This window comes from Drosophila busckii, chromosome 2L, assembly GCF_011750605.1.
Source record: "Drosophila busckii strain San Diego stock center, stock number 13000-0081.31 chromosome 2L, ASM1175060v1, whole genome shotgun sequence".
Classification (NCBI taxonomy): domain Eukaryota; kingdom Metazoa; phylum Arthropoda; class Insecta; order Diptera; family Drosophilidae; genus Drosophila; species Drosophila busckii.
The window spans coordinates 14,625,072-14,649,554 of record NC_046604.1 but is presented as its reverse complement, the minus strand read 5'-3'; the positions used below and the strand labels follow the sequence as shown (position 1 = coordinate 14,649,554).

The following is a 24,483-nucleotide window of genomic DNA, read 5'->3' as shown; positions in this document are numbered from 1 at the left end:
AATTTACATTTATAATTTAAGCCAATAATTTCAATTAATTAATTATTTTTATATTTTCTGCTATTTCAGGTGAGTGTTGAATGTTTATTCAAAGTCTCAACTTGTTTTATATGTAAGTATATATATTTATATGCTTGCAACACAACTTGCAACTGATCTCCAGCCATGTGTGTGGCCTGTTTTAATAAATTTAAACTGTCACACTAAATGTGAATAAATATCTTTCATAATTTCAATGTGCTGCGTATTTGATATTTGATATTTTTCGTATATATGCCACACACACACTTCATTTATACAGAAGCATCTGCATATGTTTGGTTTGGTTGGGCCTGTCACTTTTCACATTTTGTGCGCAAGGCATAAATAATAATTAATTTTGTTTTGTTTTTCGATCGTCATAAATGTTTCATTTTACAGTTTTGCGTCTAATTTTGCACTAACTGCGCCACATTAATCAAACGCAATTTGCTTGTGTGTATTTCTATTTATAGAGTTGAGTTAGTTTGAAATACACAAACACATGTTTGCCTTTCGAACAGGTGGAATTACCTTTTACTAAAAACTCACATAAATTTCTACGCTTCAGTCAATTTATCAATTTGTCAGGCAGTCAGCCGCCGCGCTCGTTTTTAAACAAATATTTGATAATTAATTTAAACGTAACTATAACTATTTAATGCCCCACATATAAGGTTGATCAAGCCAGCGAACAGTGAGCGACAGCAGTCTGCGGCTTTAGCTGGAAAACACTGCAGGAGGCAGCGCTGCGCACAGTGGTCAGTGGTCAGTGGCACAGTGGAGCGAGGGCCAAAAGGCAGGTGTGTTTCAGTAGCTCGTAATGTGTGCCAAGTGCCACAAGTCAAAAGGTCATCGATGTGAGGTTGCTGCTGCTTGTGGCATGCAACTTACCAGGGGTGTTTTAATTTGGCAGCAAAACGCTTAAACATGTTTGATAAAGCAAACAAATAAATTATTAATCATAATAATTGTTGTTAGCTTTTAATTTAATTTCAATTAGTTTAAATATTAGACATTTCTTTATATAACAAATAATAAATATATCAAATATTTAAAAGGTAGAAGTTTGTTTTATTCATCAAACGAATAAAATATTATTAGTAATAATTGTGGTCAGCTATTAATTCTGCTAGAGACTTCAATTATATTTTTTAAAGTAACTGCAGCCAAAAGCTTGAAAAATATATTTTTTTTAAATATTTCAGGCATTTCTTTTTATAACAAATAATAATAGTTGTCGACCTAATTAATTCTGCTAAAGAGTTCAGTTATTTTTATTTTTGAGTACAGCCAATAGCTTGAAAAATATATTTTTAAAATGTTACAGACTTTTCTTTTTATATAAAATAATTTTAGTGGTCGTGCTAATTAATTCTGCAAGAGATTTCAATTATTTTTATTATTTAGTACAGTTTGAATAGCTTAAAAAATTTGTCTATATATGAAATAGGTAGAAATATTTATACGAAAAGTTTCTTTCCATCAACAATTATAATTTTTTTTAATTAACTGCAGTTAATAACTTAAAATATTATTTTAAAATATTTTAGACATTTCTTAATCAATTAATTCTTATAATTATATAATATAATTATTCAAAAAGCTGCTTGCATTTTATATATTTTATCGCTTATATTTTACTGCGCAATTTCTTGCATTTAAATTTATTTTTCTAAATTAAATGTGCAGCATTTTGTGCTTTTTTTATTGCCGAATTTCTTTGTGTATTTTGTCAGCGACCACACAAAGCAGCTTTGATGTGTTGTAATGCATTTGTCAATTGATTGCTAGGAATGTGGCAACTAAGGCAAGAACAGCAACAACAACAACAGCAACAATTGTAAAAAGAAATGTGAACAGAATTAGCGCAGTTTGTAGAGCGAGGAACCACCCAAGTGGTTAAAAGTGCCAATTCGTGAAATTTCACAAATGCCAATCGATGTGAATAATCAGCAGCGACAACGGGGCAACAACAACAACTAACAGGCAGTGGCAGTGGCAGTTTGATGTGCCAAGTGAAATGTGCAGAGCGCGAGAAAGAGAAAGAGATAGCGAGACAATGCTGTTGAGTGACAAAGTGGGTGGGGTGGGGGGCAGGTTGATGCGCTGGCAACATGTTGCTGCTACAGCTTCCAGACATTTGCTATATATATATGCAAGTATATATAAATATATGCGCTTCTAGCCTTATTTTTAATCACTTTTTGCTGCTTGCCTTTTGTCTCGTGCGAGTTTTAATTAAGTATATTGCCTGCAGCCCCAAAAGCAACTGTTACACAGCAGAGGACAGAGCGTGAGACTTGGAGAGAGAGAGAGAAACTAATTTCAACACACAGACACACAAACAAATCCTTTTGTGTGTGTGTGAGTCGGCGCTCATTTATTTGAGTGCTTGCAATTGTTAACAAGCTACGGACAACTTGCAACTTGTCTTGCTGCAACTACCATCTTGTTTGCTCACTCACACACACACACACAGCTGCAGTTGCACTCCCTGTTGAGTTTCCTTTTTTTTGTTCTTTGTTGTTGTTGCAGCTTTGCGTGTGCAGCTGCAGTTAAAGCTTTCAACATTGTCTGCCATTTTTGCCAAGCAACGCCCTCAATCATCTGTCTGCTTAGCACACGCACACAGACACACACACACACACGCATACACACAAAGCTTTTGCGCTCAGTTTTCCCCTTTGTTCGCAGCTTGCCTGGAAATTCGCTCACTGGAATTTGCGCTCTCTCGCTCTCGCTCTCTCACTCAGTCGCTCTGACTTGCGCCTGAGCTTGAGCCGCCCCAAAATGGCCGCCTGCCCATTTAAAAACTCACTCAAGCAACTTTTGCTCTCATTTTTTTTTTCTTTAGTTCATCTTGTTATTTTTTTTCGCCTGCTTGCTTTCATTTAAACTTCGCATTGAGCGCAAGCGAAACGCTTCACGCTTTACGCTTTACGCATTTCTATTTTGAGTTCGCTGCTATATATTTCGCACCTGATTAACATTAAGTTTTATGCGATTTTCCTCAACGCACATTATATTTTATATATTTTCGAATGCCACAGGCAATAAAAAATGTTCAATATATATATGCATACTATAACTGAATATTAGCTGTTGGCAAGCAATATCATTTGACAGCTCATTGAAGCGTGTTCGTGTTAAATATTAATAAAAAATTATAGCGGCCTTAATTTTCAAATGCGAAAATAGAATGCATGAACTAATATTTTAGCTGAGCAGCTGCTTCAACGCATGAATTTTATTTAAATATATTTTTATTCTATTTATAAAAAATATTAAACTGTTCTTAATTTGAATTCGATGTTGTATTTGAATATAAACTAAAATCGAAGTATATATAAATTTTAGCTGAGCAGCTAGTTTAACTCATACATTTTATAAAAATATAGTTTTCATATGTTGAAATATTTAAAATATTTATAATTAAAAATTTCACTGGCCTTAATGCTAAATAAACACAATTTTAGCTACTTCAATTTATGTAAATATATTTTTCATGTATAAAAATTATTTAATATTAATATATTTATAATACAAATTAATGCAGCCCTAATTTTCCTATGCCCATATAGAAATTATGATATAAACTAAAACTGAAGTATATAAGTTTAATCTTCAACGCTTTTGAATTTTATGTAAATATATTTTTCATCTGTGGATATTATTCAAACAAAATATATTTATAAAAAAAACTGTTCCTAATTTGAATTCGAATGCGAAAATAGGCTGCATTTGAATATAAACTAAAATTGAAGTATATAAATTTTACTTCAACTACTTTTGAATTTTATATGAATATATTTTGAAGCTATATATTTATTATAAAAAATTATACGGAAATTAAATACATTTTTCATCTACCAAAATTACTTAAACATAATTTATTATAATAAAAAATTATGCTGGCGTTAATTTTTCTATGCGCAAATAGAATACACAAATTATAAACTAAAATTGAAGTAAATAAATTTTATCTACAACGTTGAAGAATTTTATGTAAATAAATTTTTCAACTGTGGAAATTATTTAATATAACAAATTTAATGGCCTTAATTCTTAAACGCTAAAATAAATAAATTTTAGTTACTTCAATTTATGTAAATATATTTTTCATGCATATAAATTTATTAATATTTAATATATTTAGTATAAATATTCTTCATAGCCTTAATTCTCCTATGCACAAATAGAAATCATGAATTATAAACTAAAGCTGAAGTATATAAATTTAATCTAGAACGTTGCTGAATTTTATGTAAATATATTTTTCGTTCTACTGGGAATTATTTAAACAGCGTTGACGTCTTATTATAAGCAGTGGCAATTAAGATGACTGCAGCATGCAACACGCCCACACAGCAAGTGACAGAGCAGCAGCAGCAGCAACTGCAGCTGAGAAGTTTGCATAAAGTATCTGCAAGATACGCATATGTGCCAAAACTCTGTGTGTGTGTGTGTGTGTGTCTGTCTGTGTAATTAGTGGCAAAGCTGCTGTCAGCCATTTAGGTCTGTTGCTGCCGTCTGCAGTTTTTGTCCAAAGCATCGAGATATGCCAGGCAAACGATGAGCTACAAATTTCTCAAGTGTCAACACCAAAGCAAAGCAATAGAGCCTGCATACATATATATGTGTGTCTATGTGTGTGTTTGTGTTTGTTTTTTTGCCTATGAATAAACCATTTTTCATTCAAAGTCATTGCATTTAGTTAATGCCTGGAAGACAATTGTCATTTATTAATAGTCATTAGCAACTGGGCTGCTAATGAAGCTGCTGCTTGAGCTGTATCTGATCAATCAGCAGTATGGACACATATATGTTTATCTTTGATATTTTTGCTATATGACAGTTGTGACGAAAAGTTAATGAACCACTAGCTGCGGAGTTCATTGAACGTTTTGTGTTGTGTGTGTGTGTGAACGCAAAATTGCTCAACTAATTTGCACTGTGATTATATTTTATTTATTTTGATATATGGCGGCATGCAGCTCCTTTTGTATCCTTGGGCAACTTAAATTGCAGCGATAAGCTTTAAACTGCGCGCACTTCCGGCATGTTGCTGGTCCTGGGCGCTGCCCCCAAAAACAACGTTGAGCGCCATGCTTAATATGTAGCAGCAGTGGCGTAGGCAGCACAAAGTTCTAGAGGGGGCAACAAAAATAAATAGCAAACAAGCTGCATTAGTTGTTATTATAAGTTTAAATATTAATTAATATTTAGCAGCAGTGGCGTAGTCAGCACAAAGTACTAGGGGGTAACTAAAGCTACAAAGAGCGTTATAATAAATTCTAATATTAATTTTTATTTTTTACTAACCCCTCTTACTAAATTTAAACTACGCCACTGCTTCATACGTCGTATAGCCATAGCCAAAGTCTGTGCGCTCCTCTCTATAAGCATGGCCGGCTTGAAAAGTGTTGGCAAGGATATGCTTAAACATGCAAATTTTCAATATGCAGACAAAACACTGCGCCGCATGCTAGAGCGAGATAGCAATAGCCGTAGCATGCATGCCTGCGCTCAGTATGAAAATTTCTCTACGTCAAATGCATTTTGGGTTGCAAAATAAAAAAAAGTGCAAAGGGGTTGACTTCACGCCTCGACTTTATATATACAACTTACTATGCAATGGCATAACCCTTGCCACTCTCTCCCTCTCTCTCTCTGTCGCACTTGCCACGCTGCCTCGTTGCCTGGCATTCGATGAAATTGCCGGATTGTGTTGAAGTGTGATGTAGGCATCGCTTGTTTGTGCGCTGGACACGACTCCGATGCCAACAACGCGACGAGGCCTTTGGCATAATTCTCAATTCGGTTTGCTTGTTTGTCTGCCAGCCAACCCTATATAGAGTCAGTGCCCCCAACCCCCAGCCAAAAGCCTTATACACTTGCAACTGCAACTAAAGTTGCTGAAATTCATTTTGTTGCAATTTTAATGCAATTTAGAAGGGAAGCTTAAATTAAAAATATTAATAATAATTTTATTTAATATAGTTGCAATATTTATTGCGCATTTTACTTTAAAATTAAATTAAAAAACGATTGATCTTAAAATATTAAATATATTTATTTTAATATACTTTCAATATTTTTTAGTCTCTATTTTTGTTTAATTTTTTGATTAATTTCCAGCACCAAAAATATTAAAAATTTGTTTATATATATATACAGTAGTTAGTAATCGTCCCTAATATTTTATAATAATTTTGTTTTTTATAAATTGCTTTACAATGTAGCTTGTGAATCTGTTTTTATGTTTATTTTACATTGTAGACTTTTTAGAAACACGCAAAAATTTAGAAGGGAAGTATAAATTAATATTTATAATATTTTTATTTAATATAGTCGCAATATTTGCTGCTAATTTTATTATAAAAATAGGCAACATTTTTACTAATCATTTTATCAATCAGGAACGTTAGTTGTTAAAATATTAAACATTTGTTTTTAATATTCTTGCAATATTTGTTAGGCTCTTTTTATTTATTTATTTGCAATTTTAGGCTGCTTGAAAAATCACCAAAAATATTAAAAATATTTTGTTTTTAATATTATTATTTATTTAAGAAGTATTTAGTAATCGTACCAAATATTTTAGAATTTTTTTTTATTGCTTTACAATGTAGGCTGTGAATCTTTTTTTATTTGTTTACATTGTAGACGTTAGAAACACGCAAATCTCTTGTATCAACAACAAATTAAAAAAAAAATTGTCAAGTTATGCTGGTCTGGTAACTGTTTTGTTTGCAAGGGGTGTGGAGACACATGATATATATGTATATATATATAGTTATCTCAGCCACATCTTTATTTGACAAGCTGACGCTTGTTGGTTTTCATGTTTTTGCGTTTGCTTTGATAAATTGTTAATGCCATAATTAACTCAATTAAAACTACGCTGTTAACAATTAAAAACTTTAACTTGCAAGCTAATCAAATGCTTTAAATTATAATAAAAACAGCATTTATATAATTTATGCATGCTTGGGCTACTGTTTCGTTTAAAAAATTTTTCATTTAGATAAAAGTAGAAAAATTTATATGCTCGCACCTAACTGCAAATTGTATGTAATGAGCTGAGCGGCGTTTACCTTTGCCACCTTTAGCTTAAACTTGTTTTGCCTGCTGCCTGTTCCTAATTTAGTAGCACCTTTTGGCTTGTTCTGTGTCTAAGCCTGAAGAAGACATAAATTTGTTAGCGCCTGCCCCAAAAAAAAAAAAAAACAAGAAATGTTGAGGGTGTTTTTGTTTTTATATTTTTTAGCTCGAGCTGGCTTTGGGCTCATAACATAACAAAAATTAGTCAGGTACGTGCACAAAGGCGAAAAAAGGTTGCCGACGTACCCTGCAGCAAAAGGCGAGGGGGTGCGGGGGAGAGCTATGCTTTTTGTTCTGTATATAGATCGGTCGCTGCTGATAAAGTTATATGCTTCATATTTATGTTGGAAATTAGGCAAATTTTTAGTGGCGAGATAATTTGTGTACGACTTTGTCGCAGTGAGTGAGAAAATTGCAGCTAATCGTGGCTGGTTTTATCTATTGTTGGAATTTAAATTTAAGCTAGAGCGGGAAAATTTATAGCAGGCCACAGCGAGCTCAAAGTTGCAGCTTATAGTAAAATATTTAAAAAAAATGCGTTTAAATTTAGTTGCTCAACTAATTCATACGCTCTTAGCTAGACTTACTTTAAGCTATTTTATTTTTGTATATTTTTTAAAAAGTTGTGTGTACTCTATTTTCAACTTTAGCTATTTTCTATGCCTTGTCAGTTTATAATTAAAAGTTGTTTAAACTAAATTAATTATTTATGCGCGTATGACACTTTCTCACAATTTTCACATTTCCAAAACGCTAGCCCAAGTGTCTAATTAAGACATTTTGAAAGTTTGTTGCTCGATTTAAACGAATTTATAATTGCAAGTTTTCAAACTCTATAATTATTGCTTAGTTATTGGTTAGGTAAACCTTTTTTGTGGCCCTCTTTGTTATATAAGCCATATTTAAATGGGCCGCCCTGGCTCTGGGCTCACTCTCAGCCTTTTTACTCGTGTGGCCTATGGGCATAAAAATTAAGTTATTAATATAGCAATGCCGAACAAACGAAGTGTAGTTGGTTGTATGTATGTGTAGCTTGTAATTAAACATGATTGACAGCAAGGGTTGTAACCTTGTTGTAAATTACTTGTAAATGTTAAGAAAATTAGCTCGATTGCCATACAATTTGAGTTGGAAAAATATAAATTAGACGCTTGTAGTTTGAAAATATTTTAAAACATTGTTGATATAAATTTAATGCAAATTGTTAGTCTAATAATTTTATTTCATTTTTTATTTAGTTTATGTAATTATAAAATATAAATTAGGCGCTTGTAGTTTGAAAATATTTTAAAACATTGTTGATATAAATTTAATGCGAATTGCTGTGTAATAATTTAATTTAATTTTTTAATAATTTAAACGCTGCTCTTTCTTGTTGTAATTATAAATGAATTAAAATTTTTAGCAAATTCCTACGTTTAATAATTCAATAATAATTTAATAATTTTTAATTTAATAATTTTTAATAATTTAATAATTTTTTATTGAATTAATTCAAACTTTTTGCTATTTTTTATTTAATTATAAATTATAAAAAATGTAAAGCAAATTATTACTTTTAATTATGGCTACTAATAATTTGTATTAACCATTCAACACTTTTTGCTGTAATTATAAATTATTATTTATTACTTCTAACACTTTGCTTTAATTTTTATTAAACTCTTTGCTCATGCTTGTTGTAACTATAAATTATTAAAAATGTAATGCAAATCATTACTTTTAATTATGTGTACTAATAATTTGTATTAAGCTTTTTATGTTTATTTTTTTACTTCCAACACTTTGTATTAATTTTTTAAAATTTATTTACATCCAAACTTTTAGTTGAGCTTCCCCTTTTTTTATATGCTCAACATAATATTCAATGTTGTTAACTCCAGCAGCTTAGCAACTAATTAAAACAGCAACATCAAAAGCCATATTATTAATAACAAATGTCTGGGCAACAACAAATAATTAATAAGGCAGCGCATGTTGTTGTTGTTGTTGTTGTGTTGTCTGTGCTCAAGACAGATATCATTAGAAATTGATGACGCATGTCGCGTGCAACATCCAATGTTGATGTTGCATGTGCCGCAACCCTTTCACTATAACGATTAATGCACCTACTCCACACACACACACACACACACACATGCCCCTACAACTTGGCAGTGCAATGAAATAAAAATACATTGGCCGGCACTAAACACAGAGCGTTGTAATTAATTAGAGTTTCATAAAGAGCACAAAATTCTATAAATTATATTTCATATATGTATATATATAAATGTCAGTGTGGGGCTCGAGACTTGCAGCATTGTGTGGCATGCCACGCGCGACTGCGCATCACGTGCAACTGCATTTTGTTGTTGTTGGCAACTTACCTGCAATTAATTGTTTTGCTTTTGGCTTTTTAAATAAAGTGCAAGGCTTTTTGCATTTGTGTTATAAATTGTTTATTATTATTTTTGCACATAATTTAGTTTTTCATTTTGATTTTCACAATTGTTAGGAATTCAAGGGGGGCGGGGGCAGTGTCTAATGTGGTAAAGCATTTTGGAATTTTCGTTTGTTTTACAAATTATTTGCAGTTAGGAACAAGTAGACAACAAAATTAAAAATAAATTAAATATGCATAATGAAAACAAAGCGAAATTCGTTTTAAATATAACACTATAACTAAGCCTAATTCAATTAACTAATACTGTTACACGGCTAGCACTAAGAGCTACAATATAAAGTACAATATGTATATATATTAAAGTTTATAGTGTGGCTCATTAAACGTGTGAGGGGAAATTAGAAAAAAATGCAAACCAAACTTTGAGTTTTCAAAAACTCTAAATAAATTACAGAATTTTAATATTTTAGTAAAATAATTCTGATAAATTAAAACGCTTAAATGAGCAACAAGTTTTGCTATTTTCAAAATTGTTCAATTATATTTTTTTAAAATTTTTGGAATGAATATATTTTTTTGGAAACCATTTAAAGCTTTTAATACTTTTTATATGATATATATAATATGTAGCACGTTCAATAAACCACGCTATATACACAGCTAAGTATTGAGTGTGTGTGTGTGTGTGTGTGTGTGTTTGTGTTGCGGCAACATGTTGCTGCAACATGTGCTTAGCGCTTTAGCTTGAGTTGTGTATTGGATTATTTACAAACATATTTGCATTGCACTTGGATTTCGAGGATTAAGTCCTTAGGGGCTTTCAGCACGAGTTGAGGGCGCCGGCGAGCAGGCGGGGGGTGGTGGCTGCTGCTGCTGCGGCGGCAGCTGATAGGGACTGAAGCGTTGCGGATAATGCGCCAACTGCGTTTTGATGCGCAAATCGGGCGATGCAGAGCCGCAAGAGGATGTGGGCGTGGCAGGTGCAGGCGGTACATTAGCGCCAGCGCTAGTGGGTGGCGGTGGTGGCGGCGTGCGATTGGCGCCCGCTGCGGCGGCAGCTGCAGCAGCAAAAGCCGCTTGCTGATTAGCGCTGGCCAAGAAACCGGCGGTCAGCTGTGGCCACTGCTGCTGCCACATGCCCAGCTGAAAGGCGCCCAGCGAGGGCGGCGGTGGTGCTGGCGGTGCAGCACGTTGATACAAATGTGGCAGCAACATTTCCGTGTACGGCGAGCGGCCGAACATTTGCAAATGCTGACGCGCCTTCTCCAGCAGCGCCAGCGACGCAGCGTCCGCTTCCTGCGGCGTCAGTTGCGACATCAGCGGATCCGGAAAGAAACGCAGCGGAGCAGCGCGCATGTGTTGATCGAAAAAGAACGAATCCATGGGATCCCTGCAAGTGGACGAAGTAAAAGCAAAGTGAGCAAAGTGAGTGCAAGAGGAAGAGCGCGCATAACTTGTTGCTGCAACACACGGAGGCACCGCAAACAGCAATAACATAATTACGTTGAAAGTAACTGCCAATTGCCGACACTAAACAACGCCAGCAACAACAACAACAGTAACAGCAACAACAACATTCACTCATTATTTTCGTGTTTTCATTTCATGTACGAATCGGCTTCAAAGTTAAAAGCGCCGATCTGTAATTTACGCCACTTAAGCCGCCGCCGTGCCGGCTAAAAACATCAATGTTACCTCTTGTTGTTGCCATGTTGTTGCTGCTGCTGCTTGTTCTTGTTGCCACGCTGCTGCTGCTGCTGCTGCTGCTGACTGAGTTGCCGTCTTAATATATAAAATGCCTGCAGCCAACGCCTTTGCAACAAATTCTCAACTTAAAGTTCAACTTCAATTTGCACAACAACAAAAAAATGTTTGTGCATTTAATTTATATTTTTGATTCAAAACTTTCGCTATAAACTAATGCGAGCTTGATCTATAATATTGCATTTTTAGATAGCAAATCTATTTAGAATTTAAATAATATTTTTTAAATATATTTTTAAAGCTCTTGGGTCTATTTTTAACATTAAAAGTATAGCTTGCAATACTTTTGACTTTATTTCCTGGTTAAAAAAATTATAAAAAGGGAAAAATAGTTTAAAGAACAAATTCAAACTTTTACTTTGATCTATTGCGATTTCAAATTTCCAGCTAAATAGCAATATCTATATATATAATATAAAAATTTTAGAAAGAAAATCTATTTAGAAATTGATTAATATTTTGTAATATTTTTTTTTAAAAACTGCATTGTAGTAAATTCATTTAAAATTCATATAATATTTTTGAAATATATTTTTATAGTACTGGGGCAAATTTTTTAATTAAGTTATAGCTTGGCATATATTTGTCTTTATTTTCTTTTTAAAAAAATGGTTATGCTTAGTTCTGCTCTTGCTTTGATCTTATGCGATCTTAAATTTCCAGCTAAATGAATATTGCTCCAATTCTAATACTTTGCTAATTGAAAACTCTTGCGCTGGGCTACGCGATTTTCACACATTTTTGCTTATCAGTGACGAACTTGCCAGCTACTGTGTGCGAGCGACCACTTAGCCCCATAAATTGAGGACTCATAAATCAACATAAAAATGTTGTATAAACTACTTGACTGCAAAATATAGAAAGAGGGGAGAACTTACCTATCAAAGTCAGTGAGACGAGACGAATCGCGAAATCCTTTTGCGAACGGATTCGAATCGATTTTCAATTTAGTAATCAATTGATTCTGATAGGCCGTCACGGCCGTAAATACCGTCTCTGGGAATACGAACGTTTTATGATCCATATCCTGTAGCTCTTTGGGATTGACGGGTATGCTCTGGCCATGGCTTAAACGCACCAAATGAATGCGTGGCTGATAGCGATGCATGGAATTTAGCACAACCTGCGAAAAATAAACAAACAGAGACAAAACAAATTTATTAAAAGAATGGAATTTTTTGTACTCACTGTTGGGTCTTATAAAAAATTTACAACAATAAAAAGTAGTCGGCGTTTGTTTTGACGGCAAAACGGGCGGCGGCGGCGGCTTGCAAGCCTTTATGGTGGCAATAAAAACGGTAGCTGCGGCTCGTAAACAGAGCGTCGCCACTTGCCACAAGTTGCAAGCGTAGCTCTGACTGTTGTTAACCTAACCTCACTTTCTTTAATGCCTTTGCCGTTTGCCTGCATTTGCCACCAAATTGCCAACAATTTTCATACATTCTTGAAATTTACATATGCCCCACAAGAACAACAACAACAATTTCCGGAGTTGTACAGTTGTCTGCTACGCTGCTGGTGTCATCAACATGGCAGACACTGCCACGCCCCTTTTCGCAGACTTAAGTGTGTGCATGTGTGTGTGTTGACTGAATTATTCATAAATTTTTGTGCCGTAGTCTGATAATAACGTTGTGTAGCTCTTGCTCTTGACAACGCAAGTGACGAAGTTGACAACAAGCAATTTGTGAATAGATTTTAGATGAAAGTCTGGATTGCTTATCGATTGGAACAGGCAATTAATGCACTATAGAGTTGTATTGAATCTTTCAGAATAAGTTCCATTCAACTATTCCGAAGTTGAACGAATGAACTACGTTCCTGATTATTGTTCAATCCCATTATCGATCGTCACTATTCGTTTACCAAAAATTTAATTACTTCATCCTTCAACTGAACTGGGAAGAGCTGAACTCTATCCCACCGTATTCCATTTGATGCAAGTTGATAACTCGCTGTCAACTTACCTGTCCGCTCTTATCCATTTCGTTGTTCGTCAACTTCACCTTCTCGAAGGAGACGACTTGTTTGCGCAACGCCTCCGGACTAATGGGACTATCGGGATGAGCATAAATGCGAGCCGGCGGCGGCGGATCCGCCTTGCCCGCCACCAACCACGAGCTGCGATGATATGCGTAGCGATAACGTCTCGAGTCCAGCGGCACAATGTCCAGCAGCACAGCATAGCGGTCTGGTGGTTGAATCTGACGCAAAGGACCGGAGAAACTTACACGCACAGTGGGGAACATGCGCCTGAAAGTAGACCACAAAAGCGTATTACTAACAAATCTATAAAAGCGAAACGAAAACGAAACGAAAAGCAAAATCGTGTGGTGGCTATATATTTTTTATTGCCCAACATTGTTGCGAGGGTTGTATGTAAATAAGACGCATATTTAATTTTATGACTTTTAGCACGTTTTTGACACATTTCCGCGTTGATATAGCCAAAGTAACTCCCACTGCCCACTCGACTCGACAAACAACTCGCAACTTGTAGCTGCGGCCAGGCCAAGTGTAAATGACGCTAATGACCCAGCCCAGTTTTTTGTCATTTGTCTTCTGGCGTATTTTTTTCGTTCCTTTTTACCTGCCTGCCCTGCCCCTTCCCCTCGTATGTTGTTGTTAGTTGAGTTGTAAATGAATGTAGCACATTTGTCATAATAATCCACTAATTAAGCATATACAAAAACACTTGCTTATGTTTGTAACCGCTAATGAACTCTCGCCCCTAAATATAAATTTCAGTTGGAAACGATGTTATCGATATTATCGATTAGGCCGACTGAGGTCACTTTGCTTTTATATCGATTTGAAACGAATAAAGACTGAAGGACTGTGTATTAAAGTTGAAAAATACTAATGATGATGTTATCGATATAATCTATAATTAGACTAACTGATGAACTGAACTATGGTTTTATATCGATTTAAAGCGAATGAGTATTTATTTAAATTAATTTGCATAGTTTCGCATAAAATATAAACTATATTTCAGTTGAAAAACTGCTCGCAATGTTATCGATATTAGCGATTAGGCTTATTGAGGTCTCATTGCTCATATATAACGATTTAAAGCGAATGAGAATTTATTTAAATTATTGCATAAGCTTGAAATAAAATATAAGACTGAGAATTCAAGTTGAAAAACGACAAGTGACGTTATCGATATTATCGATTCAGCTTTTATATATTTTCAAAGTATGCTTTAAAGCTTTCAATGTTTATTTTTCTTAGTAAACTTAATGCCATTAAAGGCAGCAGCCTTCACATTCTTAAATTGCTTGCTTTGCTACTTGTTAACATTTCGAAATTAAAGCCATAAATCTTTAAGACAGCCAATAAAATCTAGCAGCGCCGTCAAGAGACTATAATTGATAATAATTTTTGTTATATAGAGAGCTGGAAAATGTTTGCAAGCACGACAGACAGATAGACACGCATACATAGAAGAGAAGACTTGACATTCACTTGGCTGGGCTTGTCAACATTTATAGCGACTTTAAGAGTAAGCTGAAGTGGGTTGAGGGGTACATAAGACTTTTGTGTGGGCGTGTTTAATGCACTTGGCCGCCATGCTGCTGCAGCATGACGCGTCTTAAGTTAATTTTCTATAAAAATAAAGCAAAGCTTTTACTTTAACACTTTTGATAGCTTGCTAATGTGTCCATAAATGTGTGAAAAAATAGCTAAACGCTAAGCAGCACGCCCAGTAAGCAGCCACGCCCATGCTGCCGCCCCCCAAAGCAGTTATGGCAGCTATAGCGCATTTATAGTAGTAGTCAACCCTCAGTTTTGCTAACGGAAATGTCGTAAATCATATTGCCAACATTTACATACATTTTTATGAGGCCAAACTCAGCGGCAACTGGCAACTGCCACTGCCTGCGGGCCATGCCCGAAATGAACGCCCACACCTAGCTCCAGCTATGGCCAAGGCAAGCGCCTGGGCGTGGCACACCACACACACACACTGCGAACAGTTTTCTTCGCAGGTCCAAGTGTGGATTTTATGTATTTGTTTATGGGAAAATTAGGGAAATGGCTTTCGTAGGGGAGCGCAACGCCGACGCCGACGCTGACGCCGCCAAGGTGCCAAAGGTTACAATTATGAAGTTTACACACCATTTGCCAAAAAGAGAGTTCAGACGTTCAGACTTTCAATTAGTCGCTGCGTTCGCTCTCGCTTTCTTCTAACTTATGCGCACTTCCGCTCATTCGCAGCGAATTCATTATCAACACCTTAGTTACAGCAAATTAAGCTGCCAGCCTCTGGAGTTTATAAATTGCAACTAAATGTTAATTCGTTGCCTACCCTAAGTCTAACTAAAAAATACTCTATAGTCGCGCGATCTTTATCTCAGCTTGTAAAAATATATGAAGCGCAGCCAAAGACTCGAGACCTTCTGTCTAACTATTATTTTCATTGTTTCTTTCACACTCTTGGTTTTCTTTGAGTTATACATAATTTTATACATAATTTTATAAAATATACACTGAGAGAAATGCGTTGCCACAGCAAAAACTTACTCTGAACAGCTTAAAATTATTTTAAGACATGCTCTGCGCATTTTTATAATTTTTTAAAATACATGGCAAAGCCAAAACTTTTTTTCATGCGTAGAACAAACTTAAAAAATATTTGTAAAATTTTTCTAATGTAACAAAATTAATTTAAAATTAAAATATATTTTTCTAAATATTTTTTTCAGTTAAAAATTAAAGCTTATAATTTTTTTATATTTTTATTCCATTTAAAACTCAAATTTATTTTTTTGTAATATTTTTTCACTTATTTTTCTTTTATCTTTAGTTTCTAAATACAAATAAATTTAATTTTTATTTTTTGTATTTAAAATAGAACCCCTATAACTTTTTTTCTAGTGTATTCAGTCGCTTCATTATGTTTGCTACTAGTTTACTCAATTTGTTAATTTTTTCTGCTGTCTCTGTCGCTATCTCTGGGCTACTTTTAATGGTCATTGATCCTGCACCTTTCGTTAGGGGGATTAACGTGTTTGGCATTGTTTGCTTGCCAGGCATGATAAATGTTGGACTGGGACTTGGGCTACGCAGCAGCAGCTGCCCCACAATGAAATATTAATGAAGTTGTTTAGAAATTAATAAATAATTGTAGCTACAATTTGGTTGCTGTTCTTTGACTTGCTTTGGGTAGCATGCAAATTGCAATTACTACGCGCTACTGTTGAAGCCTCTAGAATGTGAACAGTGCGTGAATAATTTGGCTCAATACAATTGCCTAACAAGCGTGAAGAGTTGTCGCAAAAATATTGACAAAACAGCAACAGTTGGGACTGCTCGCTGTGCTCAGTGCGCTCTCGGTCTCTCTCTCTCTCTCTCTCTCTCACTCTGTGTGTTGCCTGCTGTTTTTGTATTGAACAATTAGCCCGCCTGTGTCTTTGAATTGCAACCGCCAAAACCCGAAAAACGCAAAACCGCTGACAGCGTGACAAAAAGTCAGTCACAAAACTCAAACCACGTGATATTTTATCTCAATGACCGCAACAAACAAACTGCAAACAAAAACAGGTAGAAAAATTAGACAACAGCCATACACTTCGATCCTTTTCCGCTTGCTCTTGGCCCACAGCTGTAAATCATAAGCGTAGTGCTTGCTTGACTTTTGGCAGTTATCTTCGCGCTGGCTCGAACGAGTTTTGGACCAGTCCACAAGACGTTCTGATGACGTCCACGCATGCGCATTTGCATGAGCTGGCAACATTTTCCATGCCACAAAACGCTGCGCTGCGTGTAAATTACCGTAAGGCGGCAACACAGTTGTCATAAACCCTTTTTTTCTTTTTGGGTCGAAAGTAAACTGCATTTAAATTTGGCTTGCACTGTGAGTAAACTACACGAATTTAAGCATGTATAAGCATAATTAAAATATTTTAGAAAATTTATAATAATTTAGAAATGATCTTTTGCTATAAAAAAAATTATATAAAAATATTTGGCAATATTTTCGTAACTAGCTGCAACAAAATTAAATATTTTTCATTATTTTTTTAATATTTGTATGACTATTATAAATATTTCAACAGCATATATGAAATATTTAAGAAGAAATTTAATATTTAAAGTATTATGCATGTTTTTCTATTTAAAAAATATTGTAAAATTTTTAAAGCTAACAACAAAAGAAAAATTACATTTTAGACACTTTAAAATATTTAATAAAGTGCATAAAATATTTAAAACAATTAGCATACGCCAAAATTTAATACATAAAGTTATTAAAATAAAAATTATATCTTAGTAAATTCAGGATCATTCATAACGTAAAGATACTATATTAGGATATCATTTTTATTTTAGTAACTTAACTTTATGAATTAAATTTGCATTAACACACGCTTCGGTGTCTATAATTTTCTATATAATTTGCCGCTAGATACTTTTGGCTGCAACACGCTATAGACGCAGCTAATAATTATTTCTGTAGCATGGACACTTTGCTGTTTGTCTAAGCCAAACTGTTGGCTTCGAAGTGTTGGGCTTAAATATTTACAAGTTTGTTGGCTAGCACCGAATGCAGCTCCTCGTATTTGCGCAATTTAAAAGTTATCAGTCAAAAGAAAGGCTAAAATACAGGTTGGCAATTGAAAAAGCTTTTGTTGGCCCGCCAAACGATGTGCTGACAAATAAGATGCATATCTAAAGTCAACTAATAGTTGAAAGCGACCGACCGACCAAGAGCGACCCGCACAAATGTGAAAAGTCGGGCCCCAGCTCTAATTACAGGGCAACGACACAAACTAAAAAAATATATATACAGTCTGTGTGCTTAGTATGTTACCGAAAGACATGCAAATATGTTGTTAGCGCGACAATCGGCAGCTATTACATTGCAATTTATACTTTGTGTGGCGCTGTCAGGACGAATGAAAGGAGTAAATTTGTTAATGTGTCGCAAATGCGAGCAGCACAGCTTGGTGTGTCCTTTTTCCTTCAGTTCACACAACAATAAGGGGTTAACACACACACAAATATACAGCCAAATGTCGAACAAACAAAAACAACCGAAAAAAAAGTAACAAAGCTACTAATGCGCATTTCGCATGTCATCAACATAAAACTAACATACGGGACTCATAACTTTAACAGCAGCAGCAACAAGAAATATTACAGTTTGGCAAGCACTGTGTGCGTAAATTTATATAAGACTGCTTTAATGCTCTTTCTATATGTAAAGCCTATGTCAGCCGCAATTGTTTTAAAATTTAGTTGTGGTATTTATAGCATTGCCAATTGTTTCAATTTAGAACTTCAAATTAATTTATTTTGAACATATGTTTAACTAAGATACCTTTACTTTATTGTTTTATATTTTTATAAATTTCTATTGATTAAATCGCGCATAAATCTATGATTTTCTAATACTTTCAGTTTGTTTTTTATAATTTTCAATCGATTAAATTTCAAACTTCAAGTAAAAATATTTTTCTCAATGAATTTTTAATGTATTTACTTTAATAGCTTCTAATATTTTTACTTTTATTGCAAATTATATAAATCCCTAGCTTAAATTTTGATATTCAAATGAATTCTATGAATTATCTATATATATTTATAGCTTTAATAGCTGTTAATATAAATTCCAATTTAAATATTTGTTATAAAATTGAATTTTCAATTGATTAAATTTCGCACTTCAAGCTAAAATATATTTAGCTATGATTTTTTAATGCTTTTACTTTAATAGCTTTGAATATATAGTTTTAAAAAGTTAAAAAATTAAATTTTGCCATTTATATACATAATTTGCAATAGTTTAAATGCGTACTTCAAATGAAGTTATCTGATATATATAGCTATGATTTTTGCAAGCTTAAGCTCAACTCAAGTTTGTCCTAGCTTTGTCTACAGGGTATAGCTATAGTCGGCTAGTAAAATAAATGCAAATTTGCGTGCTTTTGTTGTTGCCTTTTCAGCATTCGCACGAAAATCGTCAAAGTAATAATTTTTTGAAGTCGACTTTGTTGAGTTGCGAATGAAAAGTCGTTTAAGTCGTTGTATATGTATTGCACTATATAAATGTATGTGTGTGTGTTTGTGTGCGTGTGTGTGTCAGTTTTAGTGGCAACACAGCTGACAAGAAACAGCCGCCAGTTTGGCTGCCTCAACGCGCATTTTTTGTTGCTGGTTTTCGCTTTTGGGTGCTAATCGAAAATCGACGGCACATTATTTCGATGCCTTGTCAATCAATTTTGCATGTGTGTGCATGTGTGTGTGTGTGTTGCCTCGGTAATAAGAAACTAACCAAAAAGCTGCTGATATTTTGCAGTTAAGTATTTTCTGCTGCTTTTTGTTGTTGCGTAAAGTGAAAGGCAAGTTGCAAGTTTATTGATTGTTGCAGGATGAGTGTCTGAGTGTCTGATTAGTGGGCAGCGGGCGTAATTTTCGCCAGTGGCCACAAGCCCAAAGGCAACTAATTGAAATTGAATGAAAGTTGCCGCATTAAAAATTAAACAGAGAGAAATTTGCGGCTTGAGCTGCAATTGGGAGCTGCCTAATTTAAATTAAAGCTGCGTTTGCTTAAGTTGCTCACCTGCCCGTTTTGGTAATGATCATTTCGGTGCCAAGGTCATGGAACTTATCCCAGAGCTCCTTGGTCTCCAGATGGCATTGCAGGGGCATGAGATCATCACAATTGCACGAGCCGAGTATTTTGGGCGTAGGCAGCTGTGCCAGAGAGAGAGAGAGAGAGAGATTGAGAGGAGGCATGCCACATTAGGTTGCATGATGGCTACGTTACCTGTGCTGGCTCCTCCGGCGACAGGCGCTCGTCTTCGGCCGACGGACTCGGTGCGCCGCCACTGCCAGCAGCTGGGGGCGGCGAGGGCGTGCCAGCTGCCCCCGCACCAGCAGCAGCAGCAGCACGCCCTCTGGATTTACTGCTGTTGTTGTTGTTGTTGTGATTGCTGCTGTTGTTGTTGTTGTTATGCTGATGATTGTGATGTTGGCGTTGCTTGTTGTTTGACGTTGCGTGGTGATTCGCATGTGTCTGTTGCTGTTGCTGCTGCTGCTGCTGCTGCTGATGTCGCTGTTGCTGTTGCTGTGCAACACGCAACGCTTGACGTGCATGTGCATGTTGCTGAGCTGCTGCTGCTGCTGCCGCTGCCGCCGCCGCTGCCGTCGCTGTGGCCGCTGTTACCGCCGCCGCCGTTGGCGTTTCAGAGTCACTGCAGTCAACCACATCAACGTCAACATCATCGTCCGCATCCTGCGTGGAATAGCGCTCCACAGACAATGGGCCTGCGCATACAGAGAGAGAAAATCATTAATATAAACAATATGAAATAATAAACATGAGAAAATAGGCTTATATTTTATAAGAGGGGAAAAAGCAAAGAATTTACATGTAAATTTTATTGATTACAATAATTCATTTGAAATTCGTATTAAAATATTTTTGCTAATATTATTTTAATAAATGTGAATGCGTTGCTGTTAAAGAAAGCCAGAGAGAAAAACAAAGATTTTACATAACAATTTTAAAAATAATTATTTTGAAATAAGTATAAAAATACAGCTTCATTTTTTCTAAATGAATGTTTTATTTAAATATTTTTATATTATTTTTCTCTTAGCAAAACGAATAATTAAATGATACCTCATTTGATTATTATGTATAAATTTTATTGCTTTGAAATTAGTATGTAAAATATTTTTGTAAATATTATTTTTATATTTTATAAATGTTAAAGCGTTAATGTTTCAGCATACAGACAGAGAAAAAGATAAACAACAATTTTCAATATTATTGCTAAGCATAATTTATTTGAATTTTTATGAAAAATATTTTTGTTAATATCTTAAAGCTTTTTTGTCCGTATGTTATGTTATTTTTATATTTTATATTTCTCTGTGTTTCATTTTACTTATTGATTTAGTTTAATTTGAAACGTAGTATGAAAAATATTTTTGTTACTATTTTTATATAACCAAAAGGTAATTTTAATATTTTGCTATTAATTTTTAAGTATTTGAATATTTTTATATTATTTTTCTCTTAGAGAAACGAATGAATTAATTTATTTTACTAATTAATTTTATATAATCAAAATGTAATTTTAATATTTTTAACTGATTTTTCGCTGTGTAGTCATAAAGCGCGTTATCAAGTGCAACATGTTGCATGCCGCGCACATTGATGACGCCACAGATGCATTTTGTGCGATAAGCTAAATTCAATTATTTGCTTAAAATACAATTTCATATGTTAATTTGTTGGTCGCCACCCCCAACACACACCCACCCCATTGTTGTAATTTCCATTGTTTCAATGAATTAATAGGCGCATAGGTTGTGGGGCTGCCAATTATGGCATCTAAATAGTTTTATATATATAATGCGCTATCTCTCTCGCTCGCTCTTGCTCTTTGTGCATTTGGGAGGCGTTTACAGACAGCCACGCCCAGCGAGCAGCTTTTGCATTCAAAATAGGCTTTGATTATTTTATTGCTCGCGCATTCGCTCGCAATTATCAAGTCATCAACGGATGCATTGTCATCAATTTGCAATTTATGAGACAACAGCGCAAAAAAATAAATTATATATGTAAGGCAAGCAATAAAAAGCAGCTAATGCAAATATATAAATTGTATGTGCAAACAAATTAAAATTTTATTTTATTTGTCTGTTTTTTATGAATGAATTCTTTGCTTGTCGTTTCAAGCTTAGGCTAGTTTTTGTTTCTTTTTTTGCTGCTAGTTTATTGTTAAAAATAAATAGCAAACAGGAAATATAATTTAAATATCTTTTCACACCTGCGTCGCGTATAAAATTTAAATAGCATAACACAAAATATGCTTTGAAATTTATAGAAAGGCAAATTGAGTTATAACGATGCTTTGATGAAAGAATAACATCTGGTCCGATGCGTAGCTTTAACTTTTATAGTTTCATTGTAGGTTTTTAACAGTCTAATAAACCTAATTCTATTCCCAATCACAATCGCCTAATTAAGAATTCTTTGCAAAATTGAATAAAAGAGGTAAAATTTGAATGTTTCGTTTTAATATCAATTGGGAAATTATAAATAGCAAAAAATGAAGTAATAATAATTTAATATTGACGCTGCACTAAATAGTTATTAAAAATATAATAATACTAGCAAAGAAAATATAGAAAATATTTAGACAAATGAGCAATTGCTATTTATTTATGCTTTAATCTGAAATTTCGTCTTTTATATTTAAATATAAATCTTCAGCGCTTCAGTTAAAAATATGAGTGCTTAGATTTCCTGCTATTATAAAAAAATATTTATTTCATAACTGATAAATTATTTGACAATTTATTGTAAATCTCTCTTCAGAACTCATAAATTATATCTGCTTATTCCTCTAGGAGCTATGAGCGTGTTTAGGCTATTTCTATAAATATTGATATTAAGTTTTAGATATGAAAATATATTGGAAAATGTATTGAAAATATTGGAGGCATAAGAATTATTATAAGCATGTCAATCATTTATGAGGAACAGAATATAAACGCCAATATTTTCATTATTAATTGTTGAAGAGATTAGACTTGAGTTTTTATGCTTGAAATGCGACTGTCTATTGTCTATAACTGATATATATGTGTAATATATTTTGCTATAAGAAGTAAGGAAATTGCGCTTCAAAGAGTCAAAGTAATAGAAACAATATTAAAGCATAGGAAACTAATATTTCCTGTAGTTGCCAACTCTTTGCTATTTATAAATCAATATTTACTTAGTTCAATACTCGACTTGTATTTGAGATTGTAAGGGCATTTGAAGTAGCCATAGAGAGGAGACGTAAAGTGCTTTTCGCTCAATTACATTTGCTACTCACTCAGACTCCTTTCGGATGGCTCGCGGCTGCTTGAGGCGTTTCCGCCGCGCGCCATAATCGCGGCAATTGAGAAATCCGTGGCAAAGGAAATATTATGCGGATGATGATTCAGATGGTGGTGGTGATGATGATGAAGTAAATGATTGTTGTTGCTGTTGCTGTTGCTGTGGCCGTTGGCGATATTTGTATTTGTGGATGCTGCTGCTGCTGCTTGGGCAGCTACAGCTGCAGCGGCGGCTGCTGCTGTTGCAATTTGTTGCTGTAGCTTCGCTTTGAAGCTTTGCGGCTGTGACGACGACGACGACGACGTCTGCGACGGCTGCTGTGGCTTTGGATTTGCCGGCTGATTGCTTAAAAGCATTTTTAAAACTAAACTTGAATTTCTGTTAATTTACTAATTTAATTTATTAAAAATTAACACATTGCACTTGTTAGTAGAGAACGACGTTTTATGTTTCAAGTTGAAGACGCGCGCGCGTGTTGTTGCAACATTTGCTACGACGTGGAGCTTACTGCCGTGTCTACCGCTTGACAGTCGCACAGCTGACCATTGAATGAATGTGAATGTGACGGCTGCGATTTGCTTTTTGCCATGTAAACGCATTCGCAACAAGCCGAAGTGCTGTCCCCCCCCCCTCACCACTCCCCTCGCCACGTGGCCCAAGCAGCAAGCACAGCTGATGATCTTACGGCAGTTTTCAACACACCCCAACCCACAGGCAGAAACGTAAACGTAACGCTAAAAATAGTCGTAGTCGCAGTCGCAGTCGCACTCGTAACGTTACGACAAAAGCCAACTTAACGTACTAACGAGACACACTACGGGGCTGTCTATTTGTCCGGCCACTGGAGCGACTAGCGCCAAATACCTGACAGCACTGAACAGCAAAAACTTTACGGCGAGCGCCAAAAAAAAAATGAAGAGTTTTCTTTTCTTTTCAGTTTTTTTTTTGCGCGCGGCATATTCTCACGTAAGCTTCCAAACTTTGAGCAAAACGTAAAGCGGTTAACCGCAAGAGACAGACAGACAACAACAACAACAAGAGCAGCAGCTAAAACTATGAGCAATGTGCAGTGTAAGCGAGTCAGCAATAGCCCAGCAACATTCCAATGCAGCGTCAGCATCGCAGTCGCAGTCGACGTCAACGTCAGCGTCAACGTAACGCACACATTCGTCAGTTTTCCAATACGACAAAGGCGCGCACACACACTAAATTCCAATACACTCAAGTGCGAGCGAGTCGAGGCTACAGCGAGAGCGAGCGCGCGCGCCAAGCTGCTGCTCTCAGCGCAAAGTTAGCGTTGTCTCGCTCCAACGAGCGCAAACAAGTTCATAAATTCGTCATTTTGTTTTTTCGC

At 35.0% G+C, this 24,483-nt stretch overlaps 1 protein-coding gene across 1 annotated transcript; it reads right to left on the bottom strand.

Annotated features, from left to right (window-relative positions):
• Positions 1-10,109: 10,109 nt before the first annotated feature.
• LOC108608050 (T-box protein H15) lies at positions 10,110-23,678 on the bottom strand. The gene is made up of 6 exons (XM_017999231.1): positions 23,125-23,678; positions 20,055-20,554; positions 19,848-19,981; positions 13,243-13,528; positions 12,154-12,398; positions 10,110-10,901 (listed from the first exon to the last, which is right to left on the bottom strand). Exons 1-6 carry the CDS (start codon positions 23,483-23,485, stop codon positions 10,322-10,324), a joined length of 2,106 nt encoding a protein of 701 aa, XP_017854720.1. The 5' UTR covers positions 23,486-23,678; the 3' UTR covers positions 10,110-10,321.
• Between the last annotated feature and the right edge of the window lie 805 nt (positions 23,679-24,483).

What these genes read in the sequence shown, in the direction of transcription:
- LOC108608050 (XM_017999231.1), bottom strand. Translation starts at nt 23,485, where the DNA reads ATGCTTTTAAGCAATCAGCCGGCAAATCCAAAGCCACAGCAGCCGTCG. An exon ending in ATCATTACCAAAACGGGCAG is followed by an intron (nt 13,529 to 19,847) that starts GTGAGCAACTTA and finishes GTCTACTTTCAG; the next exon opens with GCGCATGTTCCCCACTGTGC. An exon ending in CGTCTCACTGACTTTGATAG is followed by an intron (nt 10,902 to 12,153) that starts GTAAGTTCTCCC and finishes GTCCACTTGCAG; the next exon opens with GGATCCCATGGATTCGTTCT.